The following is a 25204-nucleotide window of genomic DNA, read 5'->3' as shown; positions in this document are numbered from 1 at the left end:
AGACAACCCGGCATTTGAAAGTAAGCAATGTGCTCTCTCCAAGAGAGTCCTGTTCATTCGCTCAGCAACCCTATTTTGTTGTGGAGTATGACTAACTGTGCGATGTCTAGCGATTCCTTCATCCTTGCAGAATTTATTAAATTCACCACCACAAAATTCCATACCGTTGTCTGCTCTGAGTCGCTTGATTTTCTTACCAGTCTGATTCTCAATTAATGTCTTCCATTGCTTAAACGTGAGAAACACATCACTTTTCTTCTTCAAAAAATACACCCAGACTTTTCTCGAATAATCATCAATAAATGTAATAAAGTATCGAGCACCACCCTTTGATGAAACCTGAGAGGGACCCCATAGATCTGAATGGATATAATCCAATGTACCACTTGTTCTGTGGATGCCTGTACTGAACTTGGCTCTGCACTGTTTCCCGAACACACAATGCTCACAAAAGTCAAGAGATCCTGTTTTCTGGTCACAAAGCAAACCCCGTTTGCTTAGGATTGTCATACTCCTCTCACTCATATGACCCAACCGCATATGCCATAACCGGGTAGTGTTTGAATTTGGATCATTTGAAGAAGACACAGCAGCAGAACCTGTTATTGTACTACCTTGAAGAAAGTAGAGGCCATCAACCTTGTTACCTTTCATTACAACCAATGAGCCTTTGCTAACCCGAATGATTCCACCTTCATCGGAATACTTGTATCCAAGGGAGTCCAAAGTGCCCAATGAAATAAGATTTTTCTTCAAATTTGGTATATGTCGAACATTCGTCAAAGTCCTCACAATCCCATCATGCATCCTAATTCTGATTCTACCAATACCAAAAATCTTGCAGGCGACATTATTTCCCATCAAGATTGAACCACCATTGACTGAATAAGAGGTAGTAAACCAATCCCTTTTAGGGGACAAATGAAATGTATAAGCAGTATCAAAGACCCACTTGTTGTTAGCACGATCATTAGAAAGGGTAATTGCAAGGACAAGGTTTGAACCCTTAGAATTTCGTTCGACAACACCAGCCATAGAAGAGGAACTTTGCTTGTCACATTCCTCTTTATTTTTCAACTTCGGACACTCAAATTTATAATGCCCATGCTTTTTACAGTAGTAACACTTTACTTTCTTCTTTGACCTGGACTGCGATCGGCCTCTTGATTTACCTTTACCCAAATCTCTCTCACTGGATCGATCTCTAAAATTAGAAAAATTTTCTGAACGACCCTTAACAAATAAACCCTCTGCCTGATTATCACTACCTTTACTATTCAATCTTGTCCTCAACTCCATAGAATTTAAAGCAAATTTAACATCAGCTAAGGAGATAGTATCTCTACTGTACAACAATGAATTAACAAAATTATCAAAGGCATCCGGTTGTGAACACAACAAAATCAGGGCTTGATCCTTATCATCTACTTTAATACCAATATTTTTCAGATCCAAAATAATTCTATTAAAGTCATCAAGATGATCATAAAGAGGCATACCTTCTTTCATTTTGAGGGTATATAACCGTTGCTTCAAATACAATCGGTTAGTGAGGGATTTCATCATGTACAAGCTCTCCAGCTTCTCCAAAGTCCAGCGGCTGTTTCTTCATCGGCAACGTCTCTTAAAACTCCGTCTGAAAGAGACAACAAAATTGCACTGTGGGCTTTTTCTTCAAGTTCCTTCGTTTCCTCCGTTGATGATGTTGATGGCACCTCGCCATCCAAAATCTTCGCCAAGCCTTGTTGTCGTAATAAAGCTCGCATCTTGATGCGCCAAAGGCTGAAACTATTCTGACCATCAAACTTTTCTACTTCAAATTTTGCAGTAGCCATCCCACAAAATAAGTACTCGAGCTCTGATACCAGTTTGTGGTGACAAATGCAAATCCAAGATCACCAAAGAAGTAGAAAAGTATAGAATAGAAAAATTAACACAACCACGCAAGACACCAAGATTTAAGTGGTTCGGCTTAACAAGCCTACATCCACTGGCGGAGACGATCCATGAGAAATTCACAAACAAAAGAGTGGAGTACAAAGAGTAGTACAAACAAAACCACTCAAATCCAAAAGCCCCAATACACCCCAATCTCACTCAAAAGAGAATTAAATACAAAAGAGAAAATATTCTCTAAAATTCTCTAAGCTTTTCAGCATTCCAAATGTGAGATCAAATTGAATAAAAATGGTGTATTTCTTCTTCCCTCTGCAACATAGGTCTCTTTCTCTCTATTTTTTTCTCAACTAAAGTTGCTGCATTCTCCCCCCTTAAGACCGAATGGCTCCAACCTTTTAACAACCAAGCCATTTTGTCAAAGCTTTTGGAAGAAGCTTAATAAAGAAGGGACAAAATAGACGTGTGAGAGAGAGAAGCTTAAGTCAAAAGGTATGGGTGTAAAAGTGACCATAATTGTTTGGGGCCCACGGTAAGGTTGAAGAGGAAATGCAAGTCACCTCTTCTAACACATATTCTGTTGGAATGTCATTCTTCGATGGATGTTTAGGGGGTGTGTGAAAAGACACAAGTGCAAAGCCCTTCTTTCATTGACGTGGTGGCTGGTAAGCTTGACCACGAGATGCAGCAGAGAGGAGTTGAACCTTTTTGCTTTAATCGCAAAAAGAATATGGGCACATCGTAATGTTGTGGTGCATGGGGGGGCGTTCACCAACCCAAATAGGATTGTCAAAGAGGCAAGTGCAACATTTTTTCAGTTTCTTCATGGAGAGGACCCGGATGAGCCATTGCAAACCAAACCTACAGTACTGGAAAAATGGAAAAACCCTCCTTTTGGTCGTTACAAGGTAAATTGGGATGTTGCCGTGGATAGTCAAAAACTTTGTCTAGGCTGTGGAGTAATTTTCAGGGATCATAAAGGGTTCGTTATCGCTTCCCAAAGCAAGAGAATCAATGCCCTCCAAGAGCCGGTGATTGCGGAAGCAATGGTAGAACTGGTGGTGATGGAATTTAGTAGGGACTTGGGGCTAGGGGTGCAAAGGCGGGCAGTTTTTAACCGCCCGCTAACCGCTAACCGCTATAACCGCCAACCGCCTAACCGCCTAACCGTTTAACCGCATTAACCGCTAACCGCCTAACCGCCTAGCGGTTAGCGGTTATTGGGTCTACTAACCGTAACCGCTAACCGCTAACCGCCTTTTTATATAATATATTATAATTATAATATTATACATATAACATAATCACTTGATCATTAAATTACAATTTTTTTTTTAAAATAATTAAATCACAATTTGAGTATTAATATATTATCACTATAATTTATATGATTATATCATATAATCACTTGATCATTAAATCACAATTTTTTTTAAAAAATAATTAAATCACAATTTGAGTATTAATATATTATCACTATAATTTATATGATTATATCACATGAGATTGATTATTAAATCATTTGATTATATAATAACAAATTATACATATATAATATGACATAACTCATAAGTATACTAATTCATACTAATTCATACTAATACAACAATTAAATATCTAGAGACTTATTTCCAATGTATGTTATAAACCTATAAGTCTATATAAGTCTACATATGTATATGAATAATATAAATGTATAATATCAATAGTTAATCATATGATTCAATGACAATTCAAATACTTTATTCAAGACTTCAAGTGAATCATATTATTAATGTACAATGATGATATGATTCGTATAATATCAAATTAAGTAATTGACATTGGATTAAACAATGACCAATGTGTTACTTATAAACATAATTTAAGTATTAATGTATTATCATTATAATTTTAGTAATTTATATATTATCACTATAATTGATATGATTATATCACATGATGACTTGATCATTAAATCATATGATTATATAATAATAAATAATACATATATAATATGACATAACTCATAAGTCATAAGTCTACAAGTTAATCATATGATTCATGTACAATGATAATCACAATTGATTCAATTGAATTAAACAATATGTTACTTATAACTACAAGCCTACAATTTAATTAAAGCATTATTAGATACTTTAGGAATTTAGGATTTAGGAGTTTGAACATTACAATTTACCATTTACCATTAGATATTAAGTTCAATTCAAAGAAAAAAGATTATAAGTAAATATGATAAGAATTTAAATAATTAATCATATGAATCATATGATATAATTTAATGAGACTATATGATTATATAATATCAAATTAAGTAATTGACATTAGATTCAACAATGTGTTACTTATAATCACAATTGAAGTATTAATGTATTTTTTGAACATTTTTTAGAAAAAGAAATTTAACCATTTTTTGAAAGAAAAAAAAAAAGAAAATTAACAATTTTGAACAATTTTGAATTTTATATATATATATATATATATATATATATATAATTGCTTATAGTTATATTATATGCATATTGAATAATATAAATGTATAAGATAAATATTTAACTATATGATCCAATTACAATTCCAATACTTAATCAATTATTCATGTACAATGACAATGACAATGTGATTCATATAATATCAAATTAAGTAATTGACATTGGATTAAACAATGTGTTACTTATAACTACAATTGAAATATTTTTGTTTGTTTGTAAGTTTATAAGATCAACACTTAATCATATGATCCAATGACAATTCAAATATTTATAGCAATTGGGCCCAAGAAGATATTAAAAATACAAGAAAAAAAAATGAGGGTAAAAAAAAGCCAAAAAAAAAAGCCCAATTTTAAAAAAGCGGTTAGCGGGCGGTTATCTATTTCACTAACCGCTAACCGGCCACTAACCGCTAACCGTTAACCGCTAGGCGGTTAGCGGTTGCGGTTAGTGAAATTTACTAACCGCTAGGGCGGTTACGGTTAGCGGTTATTGCCACTAACCGCTAACCGTAACCGCCTTTGCACCCCTACTTGGGGCTACAGGATATTATCCTTGACAACGATTATTTACAGGTTGTCCAAACTTTTAGGGATCTCAAGAGTAATTTCAGACCCTATGGCCCGATTGTGGATGATGCCCGCTCGATTTTACAGAGTTTGCGTAGTTGGATGATATGTCACATGAAGCGGGACGCTAATACGGTGGCTCATGGCCTAGCGAAGTTCGGACTCAACTGTGCCACTAAGCACATTTGGATGGAGGAAATCCCTGGTTCCATTTATAATATTGTTACCTTAGAGCAATCAGCTCTCCTTATTTAGAGCTTTTGCTTTAGTTGTATTACTTCTTTTGAAGGAATAAAAATTATCATTTCTCCAAAAGAAAAAAAAAAAAACAAATCAAACAAGACTTTATGGCTACAATTTTGGTATATTTAAGAGAACAATGGCAATTATTAATATTATTTTTTTTGGAAAAATTATATTTAGTCCTTAGGTTTTTATTTGATTTGCATTTAGTCATTGATTTTTCTATTTCAAGAATTAGGCCCTTAGGTTTTGTCCAAGTTTAAAATAGACCCCTCTATCACTTTCTTATCAAAATTAACAATTTGTCATCTACCACATGTATCTTATTTGACACGCTAAGATTTATCTCAATAATCCAATGCAATGCCACGCCAACCGAACTAAAGTCTTTTGTTACTGTAAGTTTACTCTTTAGGTTCTTAGCGGTGACGGAGCTTGGGCTAGCCGGTGTAGGCCATGCCCCTCAACATAAGGGGGGGGAAAAAAAAAATTATAAGGTAATTTTTTTTTTTTTTATGGGCCAAAAAAATTTATAAGGTATTTTTATTTTTTATTTTTGCCTATTGGCCCATACCCACTAAAATTTTTGGCCCTTAGCCCCTGCCCATACCAAACTCTGCTTCCGTCCCTGATTCTTAGGTTTTGTGTTTATCTAAGTTCTACACGTCAGACTAATGTTTTTCTTTTTTCTTTTATAAATGACTTAACACTTGTTGAGATGTCATTGCATTAGAATGTTTATGATGTGTCAAATGAGACATGTAGGACATGACAAACCGTTAACTTTGATAGTAAAATGATAGAGTGACATATTTTAAACTTAGGCAAAACCTACCAACTGTATACTTGAAATTGAAAATTGAAAGATTAAATGAAAATCTAGGAGATAGATATGATTTTCCCCCTTTTTTTTTTCCTTTTTTTTTTTTAAAAAAAAAAAAATTAATTTTAAATTTTTATGTACGAAGTGGTTAGTTAATTCTGGGGTTTAGGGACTTAAGGTAGAAGAGCTGCAACTTTTTGAAGTGTCAGGAATAGAACATTATAAGCAGCACGTATGTTGTCTAACTTTTTTAATCCTTTTGTCAGAGTTTGGTAAATTATTCATGTCATCATGTGTCCAGGAGTCGAGCTCCATGTGCACATTTGGGTCCCAGACTTTTAATCCATGACAGTTTCCAAGTGGGTGATGCCCTTGACAAGAACAAAGAATGAAAAAAAACCATAATGAGGCGCAGAATTCTCTGTGACAGGGAAGCAAAAGGATCATGTGGATACAAGCGAAGAGGCATCACCCATTTTCCTCTGACCGATGAATCTAACCAACAACAGCAATTATTTACAGTCGAGTGTACTTTATAATGAATTTGACTGCTATTTTGATCTACATTTGACTCCCTTGTTGTCATCAAATCGTTCATTTTTTGTTGTCATCATTCCATACTTGCCAAGCACTTGAAAGACGTAAAATCCCACATGTAAATAAGCATATCAATGATAACGATCGCGATTGATCTGTATACTTTTCGTTTTTTATTCTTTGTATAGATGTTTCACATACTAGATATCCTCATCCTTCAATCATCAAACAAACACAGATATCTTGTGGGAAATTACTCAACTCAAGGCTCCATTGATTTACTCCAAATCTCACGCTCGTCTATAAATGGTTAGTTGGGGTTCAAATTCTTCTCGAAGAATGGTAGCTACGATATTGATATACGCATATCTCACCATCTATTAAACCCCCTCTGTATATGTCTCTCAAAGTAGAAATTTGGTAGCTTGTCTTGCTTGCACATAGAAGAAACGATCGACAATGGATCCTTTGAGCAGTCGTTGCAACAAGAAAGATGCTAACAGAGGAACATGGACAGCTGAAGAGGACCAAAAACTGGCAAAAGTCATTGAAATCCATGGGCCAAGGAGATGGAAGAAAGTTGCAGCTAATGCAGGTAAACTGTTTGTTTGTTTGTTTGTGGGGAGTTAAATGTGAGGTAAATTGTTTGTTTTGTGGAAATTTCATTGAATGTAGACATCACCTAGTCTTTGATTGTGGCTTTAGTAGAAGACTTTGGAGGGTTAAGTGTTGGATAAATGCATCCAACCTGATATTCCTACTGGCTGGAAGGAAATCATAAGTAAGGGGATTAGGGAATGGAGGGGTAGGAGCTTAAAAGCTACGATTTGCAACTTGGCTCGGGGTGCAGCAGTTTATAACATGTGGAGGAAGAGAAACAGAGTTATGGGGATTGGGAAATTTAAGGCAACTAATGAGAATGTAGCTATTTGTAGCAGTTGGGGTATCTCTCAAAATATTTTGTTTTAATGGATCTTGGTGTCTGTTAATAGAAGGGGGTGTTTAGGAGCTGTTGTTTTTGTACAAAGCAGATGGTGTAGTCTGCATAGAGGTGAGTTGCTCATTTGTTGTTAGTTTAGAGAATTTTGGTGTAATCTGTAGATAGTTGCTTTGTATAGCATTAGAGATTCCCAGTGGTTTGCTGGAATATGTTTGTTTGATGTTGCTTGTAGAGAGCTATATTCTAGAGAGTTGGTGGTCGCTTGTAGTTGCTGGAGCGTGTATATTATAGAGGAATAAAAATATGTCCATTTTCTTCTCTTCTCTTCTGGGTATTCTTCTAGCTAATGTTTTGTTTGAGCATGAGTTAGACATTGTTGCAGGTCTTAATCGATGTGGGAAGAGTTGCAGGCTGAGATGGATGAATTATCTTAGACCCAATATTAAGAGGGGCAATATATCTGACCAAGAAGAGGACTTAATACTTAGACTTCATAAACTCTTAGGAAACAGGTAAGCTTGTTCTTCATCTGCATGCTTATTCTGCTAGTGTTTGATAACCTTTTTTAAGAGGCGTTTTTGGTGTTTTGGTTGAAAGAATACTTTTATGTGACATAAAGGTTAAAAGACTTGTAGTGTTTTTTTTTTTTTTTTTTGGTAGAAAGAGAAAAGAGTTAGCAACCACGGTTCAAAGACCTCTGACTCTCATGCATCAGTTGTCTTAAAAACTATAGTTGACAAAAATTTAATTATTTTACTTTAACAGTATATATTGAAGATATATTTGCTTGCGGGGATTTACAGCTCAATTAATTTTGATGAATATTTAGATGGTCTTTGATTGCTGGAAGACTACCAGGTCGGACTGATAATGAGATTAAGAATTATTGGAATTCTCATTTGAGCAAGAAGAAGAAGCAGAAGCAGAGACAAAATAGAGGTTTCATAGTAGAGTCTCAGCCTGAAGAAGCAAAGGCAATGGAGATGGAGAATATGGTGAATAAAAGTGAAGAGGGTGCCTCCAAGGGAGAAGAGAACACACAGGCTAGCTTCAACGAGGGCGACTTCTTTTATGGCTCCAGTGAGGGAGCTCTAGATCTGCAGTGGATGGGCAAATTCCTTGAATTGGAGGAGAGTTGGTTTGAGTTTTTATATGATAAGTGAGTTTTCATTATCTTTTCTTCATTTAATTAGTAGTGGTTTATGCGTCTGTCTTTGATACTATTGCCGAGCCTTTTGATAAAAGGATAATCGCAATTTCAGGTTTTTTTTTTTTTTTTAATCACTATTATTATTATTATTATTATTATTATTATTATTATTATTTAAAAAAAAATCGTAAATTGCAATATCTCTATCAAACTTAAAAAAAGTTTTAGTTAAGCCCCAAACTACCTAACCCTTTCACTTATTTTTTTTTTAGGATCTTTCGTTAAATTTTATGGAAAATTGGTAAAATGTCCGTTATACCCCTATCTATGTGAAAATACATTTATGCCCTAAAATAAAAAAAAAAATTATAATAATTCCCTAGCCATTGACCACGGCCAAGCTAGGGAAATCCATGACCGTGCGCCTTTGACCACCTTTGGTGTCAAATATAATAGAAAATCTTAACAGACGGAGCTAATGAAAGGGATGGGTAATTTGGATGGTCAATTGCAACTTTTTTTTTTTTTTTGGACATGTTCACACATGGGAAGGGGGAGGAGGATTCAAACTAGTGACTTTCGCTTCATGAGACATGGTTCACAGCCGATTGAGTTACCCCTTGAGGGACTCAATTGCAACTTTTTAAAAGTTTAGAGTGGACATTAATTTCTAAGAATTTTGGCATTTGGAGTCATTGATAAAGGTTTTTAATTATGTTGTTCAAGGGTCATTGTAGTTATCTCGTCCAGAATTCTCATTAGCAACGACATAGTTCTTCTTAGTAAATGATCACAACATCAAAAGTCATTGCTAATAAGTTTCTCGATAATGGCTAATATCTAGATGGTATGTTGTTGATAAAAACATATTAGTGACCGACACACAATTTTGTTGCTCATATGAATTAAGAGTCTCACCAAATCTATTACAGAAAGTCTCATCTCTTAAACATTATCATAGGAATTGAACACTATTCATTAATAATCATAATAACCTTCGTTACATCACCTTATTGAATTGTAATAGAACACAACCAACAGACTTGACTGAACAAAACAGACATAAGCATGAAACAGAACACAAACATGACCAATAGAAACACTTAATTAGATTCGGTGTACGATGATTGGAGCCCCATATTGTGGCTGAAGACTAATGAGAGAACAAGGAGCATGAGTGTAAGAGGGTGAGAGTTGAAAGGAAAAATCTCGAAGAATCATTGCAAGAGCCAACTTTGCTTCAATCATGGTGAAATTTTGGCCAAGACATATTCTTGGGCCCCAACCAAAGGGATAGAAGGCATTTTGATCATCCTTTGAAGCTTTCCGAACCCCTTCAGAAAATCTCTCAGGCTTGAATTTCTCAACATCTTTGCCCCAATAGTTTGGATCATCGTGGAGAAACAATATTGGCAAGGTCAAGTCAACCCCGGCCGGAATGGAGAAGCCTCCAATATTTGTTCTTTGCCGAGTGTGTCGATAGAGACAAGTGAGAGGTGGGTATAAACGCAACACTTCATACAATATCATTTGTACCTGCATGTAATTAAATTGTCTGACCGGTTATCTCTAAGCTCTATATTTTGACCATTTTCCAAGTGAATCAAAGAATTTCAGCAGCTTAAAATCAACTAAATTTAGAATAGGGATATCTTTTCAATGTACGCCTTAAGAGTACTGTTATATATCACACTCATTTTCCATAATCTTATCTAGAGTGGCTCACGTACACAACATTTGATGCATGCGAATTGGTTATTTGAGCGTGGAGACTAAGCCACATAGGATTGGGGGATAGGAGGGGGATGGGCGGTGTTGTATTGAATTACTCTAGCATAATTGTATCGGAATACATATGCTCTTTATTTATAAGCTAGATTAGAGACTCTCAATGAGAATTTTATCTTATTTATTACTTCTATCATCCAAAATAAGAATTAATTTTGATTTTAATTCCATAAATATTTTCTTATTTGAAATAAAATACCCAATACTCTAAATTTCTGTAAATCGCATATTAATTATTTACTCAACTTCGAAGGGTCAATTACTCCTTTTTTCTCATTCATAAATGAAGATAAAATATAGTCACCTTTTTATACATGAATGAAAGGGGAAAGCAAGTTCTGGAGGAGAAACTAGGGGAGGTGGTTTTTAACATTTAAAAAACTTCTTTGTTTAAATTAATATATTTTTGTACGAACCTCATAGGATTTCAATAGTCAGATAAATAGATAATATTTTTTTAAGTAGCACCCTTTATACTAACAGTAGGTATTCATGTCCTATTTTTACCATTTTTTTTTTCTAGCATGAATCTCTATTTCTATATTCTTTCCAGCTTAAAGGTCAGTTTCGGAAAAAAAAAAAACACTTTAGATCTCTAAGCTATCGCATGCTTTGAGAAGACTCATTTAAATTCAAAAACTCTTAGTCATATTTTAAACGTTAAAAGTGATAAAATGACTTTTATATCCCTAATTTTTTTATAAAATTTTAAATTTACCCTTAATTTTTTTTTTTTTTTTTTTTTTTCAAATGGTAATTTGGTCTTTTTAAGCATTTTCGTTAGAAGAACGGTTAAAGCTAACGGAAGGGTAAATTGATTCAAATTGAAAGTTTAGGAGTGTAAATTAAAAGTTTTTGAATTTTGAGAGGTTTTTTCAAAACGCGCGGTAGTTCAGGGGTTTAAAGTGAAGTTTTTTTTTTTTTTAAAAAAAAAAAAACACATAAGGATTTCCCAAGGAGGCATGAGAAAGGAACATACAATCTTGAGTTGATTTATAGCTTCAGAATCAAGTGGTCTCTTGGCACAGATTTGAAGAACCTCGTCTCTTGCCTTTTGTTGCCAATCGGGATGCATAGACAAGACAATCATTGTCCACGTCAGCAAGCCCGCCGTGGTCTCTTGGCCGGCGAAGTAGAACAGCTTGCACTCCTCTATTACATCATCGATTGTCATACCACTATCAGACTCTTCCTTGCATTGCAACAGTAGGCCCAGTAAATCATTGTCGCCAAACTCTCCGTTTCGCATTGCCTGCTCTTTTCCGGCGATCATTTTCCTTAACATTGATTTGATCTCCTTATCTATCTCATATCTCCTTTTGTTCTTCTTTGTGGGTAAGAATCTGCACAAATAATTAAGCATTTGAATTATGACTAGTTGGGATAATTAAACACATGCATACAGAACGCGCTAACCCATTTAATAAACAAGTTGTGTTGGGTTGATTCGACACAGCTTGACCCATATAACCCATTATTTACTAAAAAGTTTGAGTTGGGTTTTGTTTTTACTAAACACTTATGTGAATTTTAGCCTTTTAGGTTTTTGTTTTTTAATTATAAAAAAATTAATTTAATTTATACGAGTTATGCAGGTCACCTATGTGTTATATGAGTTAGCCTGGAATAGACCAATTCATTAAATAGGTTAATTTGGGTCGACGTGAATTGACACAAGCTAGACTGATTATATAAAATCTAAATCCGCTAAATTTGTATTGAATTCGTGTTAGATTCGCCGGTTGGTATAAAAAATAAGGTCATCTACTTGTGCTTATCCAAACAAAACATAAAGAAATAAAAAAACAAAAAGGTCCTTCTTTGTGCTCATGCATTACTCTCTGAGTTGTAGACTGTTGGATCAACTCAAACGCCCCCACTCCCCCAGCCCAATTGCTATTGGGCATTCACCACAAATCACTTTCAAAACTTCAGTAAATAAATATTTCTGTCAACAACAAATGCACCAAATTATGTTTTAATAAACAACTTGTGACACATCTAGATGTAGACCTTGAAAATGGTCCCAATTAATTATGCATAATTAGATTAATGTTAAACAATGGGTTCAATAATTGCACCTGAAACCAGGGATGTAAATGTTGGTGTAGGCTTCAATCACCAATACACCTTGCTCTTTCTGCAGTTCAAATATCCTTTTTCCCTCTTCATAGCTGCTTCCAAAGGCTGTTCGAGCAATAACATCCCCGGCAAGATTTTGAAATTCCTGTGCAACGTCTATTTCACTTGATCCTTCGGGACCAATCATTTTCTTCCATCTGTCAATCATCCCAACACAGCTCGTTGAAAATGCTGGCACCATTCTCTGTAATTAGTGCAATCATAAAAAATCATTATTAAATTTTTAAAAACTCTTCAAAAGCTTAAATTAATAATAAATAAAAAAATTAATCATTTAATTTATATTCTAACATGATAAAATTACCTTCAACTTTTCAAAATGGAAAGCGGGTGTGATGAGCCTTCTGCGCTTGGCCCATCGTTCTCCTTGCAAGGTTGCCACTCCCTGTTGGAGAATTTTCACTAGAGGATTCAATGGCGGAGAAACGAACTCATCATTCTTGTCTGCTAATATCAACCTGATTAACTCCGGGTCCCCGATTATCAGCCTTGGTCTTGTTTCAATCCAACTCAGACAAACTTTTCCTAGAACAATTCACTCATGAATCAGTTTCTTGTCTTTTAATTAAACACAAAACAAAAACATGAATTTGGTCAAAGATTTTTTCATATTTACTGCAGAAAAGTAAAGAGAGAGAGGGAGATGAAACTTGATTATAATTACCATATTTTTGAACCATTTCATGAAAGAATGGTAAGACACGTGGAGCAATCCGATGGTTTAGGGTCATGGGTTTGGACAATGCTTGTATGGTGGACTTCTTAATCTCTTTCATGTCACCATGCAAAAGCTTGTAGGAGGTGCCTTTGATTCCCTGCTGCCTCAGTTGCTTCTCAAGGCTTTTGGGTCTCCACCAAATGGTGTAAACAACTCTGATAACTGCACAGAGAATCAGTAAAGCAGAGGAGATTGCTAGGTTTTTGAAAATGTTGTAATCTTCCATCTTCTTCGAGTTCTTAGCTCTCAAGTTAGAATCAAAGGCTTGTGCTTTTGTTAGAGGAGTGTTCGAGGATATTTATAAGGCTTCAGCCTTCAGGACTTGGCCACTTTTCAAGGAATTATAGGAACCTCCCATTATTTTCCTTTTTCTTTCTATTTTTCCTCTGATTGATTGGAACCCCTCATCTACCCTTAACCTTTTATGATTTAAATTTTGGAGCTGATATCATATATATATATATATATATATATATGAATAAAGAATTATCATATTCTAATTGATAGTACGGCTTGATGTGTGTTAAAATATATAGGGGAAAATGCAGTTTACCCCTTGAAGTTTCAAAAAATTTTCAATTTTAACCCAAAAGTTCAAAAATTGGCAATCTACCCCCTGAAATTTCAAAAATTGACAATTTAAACCTTCCGTTTAATTTTTCTGTTAAATTGGACGGAAATTTTTTTAAAAAAGCTTGAGGGCAATGATGTAATTTCATAGATTTTCGTCTATTTTGACGAAAAAATTAAACGGAGGGTTTAAATTGCCAATTTTTGAAACTTCAGGGAGGTAGATTGCCAATTTTTGAACTTTGGGGTTAAAATTAAAAAATTCCTAAAACTTCATGAGGGTAAACTGCATTTTTCTCAAATATATATTGATTATATGCATGCATAATTAGTACCTCTAGTTTTGCTCTTTACAAAAATAAGTACTTGAGATTTAAAAAGTAATAAAATTGAATCATACACTATATATAAGTTGGGTCATATACTTTTTTATTTTATTTTTTATCAGTGTTTTGCCTCAATATTAAGTAGTCGTATTGGATTTTATTAATGGTTTATGATTTCATGTTTGGTCCAAAAATTTAATTATTCGCCACGTCAAACCTATCCGCCATTACCATGTGTCATCTATATATGCCCCCATTAGTTGTTTTACTATCGTAAAACAAAGTAATTTATAATAAGACCAAATTAAAAGGTCGCTAAAGTAATATACAGTGACTTTCTCCACAAGATGGAACAAAAGAAAGGATTGGCTCCCAAGCTATCTCGAGGAACCGGTGGGTGGCTTTCAATGCACCGGCAGCAGAAGTTTGTCAATGTTGAAGCACCAAAGCAAAATGGTGTCACAATCTGTCCCTACACGCCAAATTCAGCTAGCTGCGCATGGGAGGGGTTTGTCCATATGAATCATATGATGGGACGAGCCCGTGGGCACCAAGCAAAATGCGGTCAATATCTATCCATAAGGGTCAAACTCGGCTGCATGCCCTTGGCAGCTTTTTTCCACATGATCATGCGATGATATTCGTGGGCACCAAGCAAAATATATTGTCAATATCTATCGGTACAGGTCTTCTCAAGTTCTACTGCCCTTTGATGCCATGGAGGGTCTATAGGGCTATGCGGTGCCCCATGGGCCGTAAACTAGTTGATACACTCGACAACTCATTCGATACCCACTCGATTAAGCTTGACCCAAACTCAAGTTCGACACTGTACAATCTCGCGCGTTACTCTGGAAACCCGCTCGATTAGCTAGTGATACATAACCGGCTCGCTCGATTAAATTCGACGGGGGCTCGTGAGTTTGACTCGTTAAACTTGCGAATCACCCGACTCCTATAGAGTTCATGAGTTCGGCTCATTTAGGGATCGTGAGCTCGACCTGTTTATTGTCCCAATCTTTTTGGGCTTGCAAGCTTGACCCGTTTATCGCCCAACCCAACCCGTTCACCTGACAATGTGATGTCATTCATATGTGTGTTTTATAAATTGTAATCAGTATATTGAAAACTAATCACAATTTACATTTAAAAACTTAACAATTTGATTTTAGATCACATGTGGTGATCATACCTAGATTCATTATAGGGGAAAATACACTTTACCCCCATTGAACTATTAACCAATTTGCACTTTTAACCCAAATATTTAAAAAGTGACACTTTACCCCCTCCCCCCCCAAAAAAAATCCCTCCCCTATCCCCCAAACTCTCAAATTGTTGCAATTTGACAATTGTGACTTTTTTTTTTCCTAAAATGCCCCCCATCCCAAGTTTTTTTTTTTTAAAAAAAAAAAAATTAAAGGGTGGCCGAAGTCACCCCCAAGCCCAACTGGGGTGGCCACCCCTTCATTTTTAATTTTTAAATTTTTTTTTAAATTTTTTTTATTTTTTTACCTTGTGATGAGGGCATTTTGAGAAAAAAAAAAAAAAAAAGTTAGAATGGTCGATTGCAACAATTTGGAAGTTTGGGGGAGGTAAAGTGTCACTTTTTAAATATTGGGGTTAAAAGTACAAATGGGTAGATAGTTGAGGAGGGTAAAATGTATTTTCCCCTTCATTAATATCTATGATAGGATCATATAATTTAACAATTAACATTGACTGCGGATTGACAGGTAATGATACGATCATATAAGTATAGAAATTACTACATATATAATGTATGATATATCAATTAGATATTTAATATGTAACTATGTTTATGAATTATGTTATTAATCAGAGATTTAATGTGTATACAATTATAAAAACTTATATTAACTTTTTTTTTAGGGGAATCTTTCATATTCATTCATTGAAAAAATATCAAGAGTATAAAGCTCTTACATCAGAGAACATAAAGCTCTAATAAATCATAGTCCAAGCTATAAAGTTACAACGTCATAGAGACAAAATATAAAAATCTTACAGTCAAGTCCTATCTATAACTTCAACATCCGCTAACCCATGTCCAAACTTCAGTTATAGAACAGATCTGCTCCAGACAAACTCAATCTAATACATAGGTAGCCCATATTCCCAACTTTTATTTTCTTGGCCATGGGAGCAAAACCTCACACCGAAACTAATCCTCCTCGACCCAAAGGTCAGGACACAAACCTTAACCCCAAAGATCGCCCATGAAAGCTGATTTAAGGAGAAGTCAAAACCCTTATTCAAAAAAAGCGCACTGGCCGACGAGTGGTGATGAAATGGAGCCGTTTTGCGCCCATGGACAGCGGAGGAGTCGGGGAGCACAGTGGGTCGGCGCGTTGTAATACCCCGATAAATTATCACCTATTTATGAAAGAGTTAAAATTTCCTTAAACCAATGATTTTTGGAAAATATGCCCAAAACAGAAACCCTAAAACCTTCCTTGATGGGCCCAAGCATTTAGGGCTTTTTTGCATGCAAAAGCCCAAGTCTACCTTCTCTGGATGAGCGCTCGTCCATGGAGACCACACTAAGGGCTCATCTGCTGCCCACGCCACCCTCGTGGAAACTGTACTCTGAACACTTTTGGCATTTTGTGAACAGTACATGAATGCTTGTATGAATAGTACACACGAGCGCTCGTTACCCATTTTTGGACCCTTGGTTAATACCCAGGACGCACGCCTGAAATTATTTTTGGCTCGTTGTAACAGTACACAAGCGCTCGTTCCTTTCTGGCAGAATTTCCATTTCGCCCCCAGCTTCCTTCACCCCATTTGACCCAGCCCTCAAAAGTACCCTTTGGAGCATTGGGAAAGCCTTGCTACTTTGATATTTGAAAGTGTTTTGAAAGTGTGTAAGCCTTGTGAGTGACTTGGGTGAAGGGAGAAGCACTCTTGAGAAACCTACTTGTTGAGGTAATCCCCACACCTTCTTGTTATTATATTGTTAAGTTTCGTTTTTTACAATAGCCTAAGCCTTTTCTTCAAGTTATGATTACTCCTTTTAATGTTTTAAAACCCTTTTGGTATTATAGTTATAAACCCTTCTCTACAACCCTCAGCTCCTCCTCATACCAAGAAACCCTAACCTTAGAGTGAGGAGTGATTTTGAAGAGGAAGTGGAAACCTTGGTGGAGTTTTGCCATCATCAAGGTAATTTCTTGACCATTCCCTTTGCTTTTATGTTGTTATTACTGCTTTCTTAGTATTACAAGTTTTGAAGATGCTTTGACAAATTCTTGCACCTATTTTCTTACAAAGGCCAAAAATGTTTTAAAGAGCTTTAAACACCCCTTTTGATTCCTTAAGATTCCTTATTAACATGTTTTGATACGTTACATGAATCCATTAGTAGCTTAGGATGAGATATATCAACCCTTAGTTTAGATAGAAGCCTAAAAACATAGTTTGGAGTGTTTGGCTGAGAGTCTTAACTCACTGGCCGAACGTCCACTCTTGAGCCAGAGCGTTCGCCCCGGAAGCAGGGCATTTGCCCCATGGCTCAAAATGTGTAATGTTAGGGTTTTAATGACCCCTTTTTGTTAGATAGGACCTAGTACATTACTAGTACTGCGTATAACGATGTGTCATATTTCGTTATAGCTGAGATTTGTGATGTCGGAGGACTCAAGCGAGCACATGAGGTAAGTAAACACTTACGACCACTTTCCTTAAAAACGTGCGATATGTCAGCTGATTGAGCACGCGTATGATATAAACATGCCTATATTTTTTACAACTTAGTAACTGCTTAAATAACTGGTTGATAAGATGCATTGTATGATATGGTACATTAGTACGTACGATATATTGGTAATGGGCTTACTATATAGACTTGATTCTATGGGCAAATTGTGTGTAGATGTGTTATATAGGCCTTGGATCCAATAGTTATTTAGTGACCGATGCAGCCTTAACGGGCGGGTCATTACAGCACGTACATCATTAGTAGCGTGGGACACCTGAGGTTAGACTCGTTTGGGCTGCTAGTGTTATGGACGGTAGCGTACAATGATTGAGGCACCAGAATTGTATTATAGGTCCCTCGGGATAGCACCAACTCTATTGAGAAGGGGTAATATCTCGGATAGACCATATATGTTTCCACTGCTTAGTATCCTTTCCTTTCGAGGAGAAGAGATCCCTGAGTCTTGTTCTTGGCGGAATAAGGTTAGGAGACGAACCGTGGAGTTAATTACTAGTTAATTAATTTTTGAGCGTTACAGCATGTTATTTTTGTAACAACTAGCTCATGTCATACCTAATTGTAAGGTTTACTTACTATGTCGTTAGACTTACGCGGTTATTACATCTTGTAGGAAACCTGTTTGTAAAACCAAAGAGTGGCACGGTTGCCACTACGGACTTTGCTTAAGAAAAGATCTTCACATTGTTATCAGGTTTGCTTAAGTTATTATTTCTATTAATTGATACGTGTCTATGTATTGAGGATTATACTTGTTCCTTTCATGATTAATAGACTTCTCATATTATTTCACCTTCCTATGCAATAACCCTAATGTTGCTTAGATGGGCGGTTCCCCATTTAGCTACCAGTTAGTTAAATTTGGATAATTGTCAGTAACCCCACTAGACTGGTCAAGGCTAGATTTGAGGGTGTTACACTAATCAAACATTCCCAAATTGAATGAAAAAATTAAGATCAGAATCAACGGTCAAAAACAAATCTTGTGTATAAATGGAACCAGATTCACCAAGTCATGCACGCAGAGAGGCAATTTCGGCCTTAACTTTTTGCATGCATGCACCAGAATCGAGGCTGACATGTGCTTGATGCACCTCAGTAGTGCAAGATTTAATCTCAGAAGTCTCTTTTTGTTGATTAAACTTCAGCCGTTGAATTGAGAAAAGGGAAGATAGCTGTAAAGCAATCCAACATGTGAGAATTATCTAGTGTTTCGAATGACCCCATGAGCTCACTAATGCAACATTCTCAAGTGAATTAAAAGATAAATCTCATAATAAACGGTTAAGATGAAATCTTGTGGATACATGGCACCGGATTCACCAACTGACGCACGTTGTGGATCATTTAGTCTATTCTCTTTCTTCACACATGTACGAGAAACAAGATTGATAGGGCTGACTCGCATCTCAGCCATCCATTTTTTTTAGATTAAATTTCAATTGTTGGATCACTATAATGGACGATAATTGTAAACCACGCCCAAAGTGAGATTGATCTGGTGTTCCGTGAGACATAGTAAGCTTGCTAGAATTATATAATCAAACGATTGATTCTATATAATCTATGGACTGTAGTAAGGGATTACACCAGATGTCATTAGAAATAACTGTATGAGATCAAAAAATTTTAAACGTATATGAGGGACATGCGACACGCTAGGAAAAATTGTGAAATTTTTGGATCATATCTCACCGTTCATTATATATATATATATATATATATATATATATATATATATATATATATATATACTATTTTAATAGATCCAACTGCTGGGAATCATCTAGAAGGAAAAACTAACCTAAATCAAACCCTTATCTTTCATTCTCTCCATTCATCATTCCAGTTGCACTTACACCAGAGACTCAAAGAGAAGCCAAGCGTTCTTTTGCCTACGAGACTGAGAGGGGAAGGGAATTAATGATTCAGTTTCTTTCTGATTGGTAATGAGAACTGTGAAGTGAGTATTCAATGCCTCTCCATCATGATTTAAGAATTGAATGCACGCATTCAATCCTTCTCAACCCTCTCCCAACAGCCTGTTCGTTCTAGATTTCCAATCCAACCGTTGATAGATAATCCCCACTATATCTAATTGCTTCTAGCCATTCGTATAACAGTTTTGAGAGAAACTCTTGACCTATTACGTGACTCTCTTCAATTTCAAACCAGAAGACTGAGAAGATATACCAATTGTTCACCTATCCCGTCCAATCTCGCAGCCAAAAATCACAATTTTTGTGTTGCTTACTTCTATGTTTTGTTAACTTGTGGTTGTGGTGTGGTAGGTTTCTCTTCTTCTAGCCCTAGGCGTAGCACAAACCAATGGCAGAGACAAACATCATGAGTCTCATGATTCTTGATCTGACGGTGACAAATATGGCACTCGAGTACTGTGCTTCCAGTCTCTTGGTTTGATTTTTATTCATTCCCAATTCCACCCTCCTATTCATTTTTTATACATGCTCATGCGATGTCTAGAACTTTGTAACTTTGTTTGCTCTTTCCTTTATTATCGATTCAAGGGAAACAAGTGTTCTGATTCTTTTGAAGAGGGAAGCATGTTTATCTTAACTTCTAAGTTCCTGAATCCTAACTCTTTCAATTTTCAGATTTAGTCTGCTAATTTATTTTGTGATTTGGTTGTAACTTGATTGGTTGTTCCTAATTCTAATGTTGCGAATTTTCAACATTTCAAAGAGAAAGTTTCACACTCTCCCTCATTGAATTGGTTTTTCTAATTGCAAGCTATAACCCCCTATTGCAACATTATTAAGTTAATAAAACTTATGTCCATTTACAACGAGGATGTTGCTAAGGTTATTATAGAAAATGCTCAACAAAATGAAAAATATACTTCACATCATATCCAAAATGATGTTTTACAAGTATTGATAAGAAGGGTACGAGATGCAATTTGTGAGAAAATTAGTAATTCAAAATGTTGATTAGGCACGAGATGAGTCTAAGAGAGAACAAATGTCTATTGTTTTGAGATTTGTTAACAAAGATGGTGTAACATCCTCAGCCCGTTAAAGCTGAGTTTGCTACTTTTCTTCTTTCAAAAGTTATTGCAAAGATCTATAAGGTCTATCAGAGTACTTAATTTTAAAGGATACGATAAATGTATAAAACATTATTCAAGAGATTTTATTACAAGCGAAATTAGAAAACATTAAACTTTAGTTGCGGAATATCATATTAATACAATAATTGATATGAAAAGACTTTGAAAGTTAATAATTATTCCCGCCCCCATTCCGGCCTTCTATTCCAGCGTCCTTTCTACCTGAAAACAAGAAATAAAACTGAATGAGCCCAAAGGGGGCCCAGCAAGTAAAATCCACAACCATAAATAGTTTTGATTCTTGTTCTCAGTTTTGATAATTGTTTTTACAAATAAAAAATACATCTAGCCATAATAATAATACATGTATGTATGGTTGCATCTTCCATAGCATATACATACTATTACATCTATTATTAGATCATCGTCGTAAATCATCTTTATAGGTCATCATCATAATGCATCGCTATAATTCATCATAGTATATCATCATAGTAAATCATCATAGTAAATCATTGTTGAAATTATATTATCATTTTCTCATATTAGGGCCCATGTACACTATTACCCCTGTGTACGAGGGTTGCGGGTCCTTGTGACCATGGCACTGAACTGTGGCCTCAGTCATGCCCGACCGTTAATTAACTCTTTTCTTGGTGCACTCAACGATCATGTTGATGGAATACCACCTTCTGGCATAGCCTCCTTCAGTGGTTTCGCCTCCATCCGAGTATCGGTACCGAACTCCTCTCATCCTTACTTATCTTGGGGCCAAAAATACATGTGCCCTCATTTCATAAACATTTAACTCATTTCTTGTACTTCTCTTTGTACTTCTTTTGATGCATCTTAGGGCAACATGTAGGAGGGTTTATCATCATTCTTCTTTCTTATAATCATCATTATTTCTCAACTTTCTTTTCTCAAAATGGAATCATTTTCAAATATAAACTTGTTGTACTTAGAAAGCGTTTAAAGAAATAGAAACTTTCTAGATAATTCTTTTAGAAATGCTTCATGCATGCAACATATATCCATGACAGGTAAATAAAATAATCATTTACAGTTTAATACAAGAATAAATAAATAGCATGACATGAAGTAATTTTAGAAGGGGTAGTGAATTTACTTACTTCTAGACTGAAGCTAAAAGTGGTCAAATGATCTAGTTGCTCCAATCTGATTAACACTACTAGTATATCTTTCAAACTAATTACTCAAGTCCGTTCTCTCTCGTGTTCTTTCTTTCTTGCAACGCTTTGTCTCGCCCTTTCTCTCTCTGTTTCGTGTAAACACTTTCAGAAAGAAGAAAGACCGAGTAGAAAACGGAAGAATGAAGAATATGTGGAAGAGAAGGGAGTGGAGTGGTGAAATTTGTGAAGGGTGAGGACTCTATTTATAGGAAACCATCTCCATCTACCAATCTTCATCTATAAACCTTCATCCACTAATCTCCATCTATAATTCTCCATCTACTAGTACTTATCTATAAATCTCCATCTACTAGTATCCATCTATAAATCTCCATCTACTATTATACCTACCATTGATTATTCTACCTTCCATTTTACTATCATATTATTTCACCAATTACCATTCTCTAATTATCACTCTCGGTAATATCATAAATTTCCCAAGAATTAACATCATTGCCTAATATGAATATTAATATAATCATAGCATCAAATTAATATTTCTAAAATAAGATTTTCAAAATCTGAGGTGCTACAGATGGTTTCATACAAAAACGCTTTTTTGATATTGTCTGTTTTAAAGATACGTTGACATTGACTTTAAATGATAACATATCTTATGTTCTTTCTCAAAATCGTCTTGATATTCAAAGTATTTGTGGAGAAAAGTATGATGGTGTTTGCAATATGCGTGGTGAATGGAAAGGATTGCAGGAATTATTTCTTAATGATTGTCCTTGTACCTACTATGTTCATTGTTTTGCACATTGATTGCAATTAGCATTAGTTGCTGCATCTCGAGACGTTTCTTTTAATGAGTTCTTCTCAAATTTGAATTTCATTATCAATATGGTTAGTGCTTCATGTAAACATCATGGTGAACTGCAAGATGGTCAAGAAGTCGATATCACACATTTGATAGCTATTGATGAACTTGAAATTGGAAAATGAGCTAACTAAATTGGCACTTTGAAACGAGCTGGTGATTCTTGTTGCGGGTTCTTATTTTCATTCTATTTGTAGCCTACTAAGGATGTTTAATCCTACTTGTTCAGTATTTGAAAATATTATAAAAGAATGATCTACTTACTCTCAACGTGGGATGCTAATGCTGCATATAAAATGATTACATCATTCAAATTTATATTCACTTTATATTTGATGAGGGAAATCATGGGTATAACCGATTTCTTTGTCAACATTTGCAACAAAATCTCAAGACATCTTGAATATATGCATTTAGTTTCTAATACAAAAGCACTTCTCCAAAAATTGAGAAATGGAGATTGGGATAATTTGCTTGAGAAAGTAGTCTCTTTCTCTAAGCAATTTGTAATTGACATTCCAAATTTATGTGCTCGTTATGTTGAACGCCAAGGTCATCATCAACAGGATCACATTACAGTAGAGCATCATTATCATTTTGACATATTCAATGCTACTATAGACTTTCAATTGCAAGAGCTCGATAGTAGATTTGGTGAAGGAGCAATGAAACTCTTAACACTTAGTTTAACTTTGGATCCAAATGATGCTTATAAATCATTTAATATTGATGATATATGTAGTCTTGCGGAGAAGTACTATTCTCTTGATTTTTCTGAGCATGAGAAAATTAATTTGAGATTTCATTTGAAGCATTTTTAATCATCCGAAAGTACAAAGATTGTCTTCCATTGCGGAATTATGTCGATGATTGATAGAGACAGGAAAATCAGATACGTACTATCTTATTGATAGGTCGATTCGTTTTGTTTTGACTCTTTTAGTATCTATAACAACTTCCGAACGAGTATTCTCAGATATGAAATTTGTTAAAACAAGATTTCGTAACAAAATGGTGGATGAGTTTCTTGCGGATAAATTAGTTTTCTACATTGAAAGTGAAATTTTCGAAAGCTTCAATTCATATTTGATACTTGATGACTTTGTTTCTCTAGGACCACGCATAATGCAATTTTATACACTTTAGTTATTTATTTTTTGTACTAGTGCCTACATGTTAAATGATATATCAATTTGATATATATTTATGCAGTCTCATAGATATGCTTTTTGTGATACACATTTTGTGTTATAATTTATATTTTGAATTGTATTTATCATATAGTGACAAGTATCATCTCTCACATGTTTTCTTTAATATTTTAATTGTCATTTATTGTCATTCCACTAATTTAGGAACCGAAACATTGATTTTTTAGAAACTCAAAAATATTGAATTACACTTGTTTTTTTTTTTTTTTTTTTACCATTTAAAATAAGATTCCAACATTCAATTAAAATTTTAATATAGCATAGGGCATGCATAAAATCTGAGTACCTTTCCCAAAGTTATGAAACTAACAAAAAAACACAAATCTAAATAAGAGAAGACCTCCAAACAACAATAGCAAAGATCTAGTAACCACCCATAAGATCATTGACAACATCGTAATGAATGGGAGTCACAGTTTCCAATGTTGCACCTTCCACCATAAAACCCGGTTTGGGGCCCTCTGGCTGCCTCTTTGTGCTAATGACATCACCTTTGGCCTTTGACGCAACCTCAGTTCATCATTCTTCAGACGGAAATCCTTAGTGCAGCGTGAATACTCTTCCTGATGATTCTATTGTCTACTTAATACCAACAAATCCATACTACCATTTCCACAAGGAAAAGAAACCCAAAATAGAGTACAGTGAATAGATGTTAACTGCTTGTTGATCTCAACGCCGATAGCGTGCTTGGCCACAGCGGCCAAGAAAGAACTTACGGGGCATGCCCCGATTACATAAGCGCATAAGTAGGGGTGTCAAGGCGGTTACGGTTAGCGGTTAACCGCCGGTTACGGTTAGCGGTTAACCGCCGGTTAGTGGTTAATGAAATAGATAACTGCCCGCTAACCGCTTTTTTAAAATTGGGTTTTTTTTGGGCCTTTTTGGGCTTTTTTTTAAAGACTTTTTGGGCTTCCTTTTTTGGGCTTTTTTTAACCCTTTTTTTTTTTTTTTTTTTTTTTTTTTTT

The 25204-nt window shown here is 35.2% G+C and overlaps 2 protein-coding genes across 2 annotated transcripts; one reads left to right on the top strand and one right to left on the bottom strand.

Moving 5' to 3' along the window:
* Nucleotides 1-6360: 6360 nt before the first annotated feature.
* On the top strand, nt 6361-8725 carry LOC132184523 (transcription factor MYB114-like). Its single transcript, XM_059598191.1, has 4 exons — nt 6361-6869; nt 6974-7155; nt 7883-8012; nt 8330-8725. Exons 2-4 carry the CDS (start codon nt 7020-7022, stop codon nt 8661-8663), a joined length of 600 nt encoding a protein of 199 aa, XP_059454174.1. The 5' UTR covers nt 6361-6869; nt 6974-7019; the 3' UTR covers nt 8664-8725.
* A 921-nt stretch (nt 8726-9646) lies between these two features.
* Nucleotides 9647-13696, bottom strand: LOC132184813 (cytochrome P450 CYP72A616-like). Its single transcript, XM_059598584.1, has 5 exons — nt 13245-13696; nt 12885-13105; nt 12520-12764; nt 11418-11781; nt 9647-10186 (listed from the first exon to the last, which is right to left on the bottom strand). Exons 1-5 carry the CDS (start codon nt 13522-13524, stop codon nt 9758-9760), a joined length of 1539 nt encoding a protein of 512 aa, XP_059454567.1. The 5' UTR covers nt 13525-13696; the 3' UTR covers nt 9647-9757.
* Nucleotides 13697-25204: the final 11508 nt, after the last annotated feature.

The sequence above is a fragment of the Corylus avellana genome, chromosome ca6, assembly GCF_901000735.1.
Source record: "Corylus avellana chromosome ca6, CavTom2PMs-1.0".
Lineage (NCBI taxonomy): Eukaryota > Viridiplantae > Streptophyta > Magnoliopsida > Fagales > Betulaceae > Corylus > Corylus avellana.
This window is presented reverse-complemented; position numbering and strand designations above follow the sequence as displayed.

What these genes read in the sequence shown, in the direction of transcription:
- LOC132184523 (XM_059598191.1), top strand. Translation starts at nt 7,020, where the DNA reads ATGGATCCTTTGAGCAGTCGTTGCAACAAGAAAGATGCTAACAGAGGA. An exon ending in GAAAGTTGCAGCTAATGCAG is followed by an intron (nt 7,156 to 7,882) that starts GTAAACTGTTTG and finishes ACATTGTTGCAG; the next exon opens with GTCTTAATCGATGTGGGAAG. An exon ending in CATAAACTCTTAGGAAACAG is followed by an intron (nt 8,013 to 8,329) that starts GTAAGCTTGTTC and finishes ATGAATATTTAG; the next exon opens with ATGGTCTTTGATTGCTGGAA.
- LOC132184813 (XM_059598584.1), bottom strand. Translation starts at nt 13,524, where the DNA reads ATGGAAGATTACAACATTTTCAAAAACCTAGCAATCTCCTCTGCTTTA. An exon ending in TGAAATGGTTCAAAAATATG is followed by an intron (nt 13,106 to 13,244) that starts GTAATTATAATC and finishes GAATTGTTCTAG; the next exon opens with GAAAAGTTTGTCTGAGTTGG. An exon ending in ATTTACATCCCTGGTTTCAG is followed by an intron (nt 11,782 to 12,519) that starts GTGCAATTATTG and finishes TTATTTGTGCAG; the next exon opens with ATTCTTACCCACAAAGAAGA.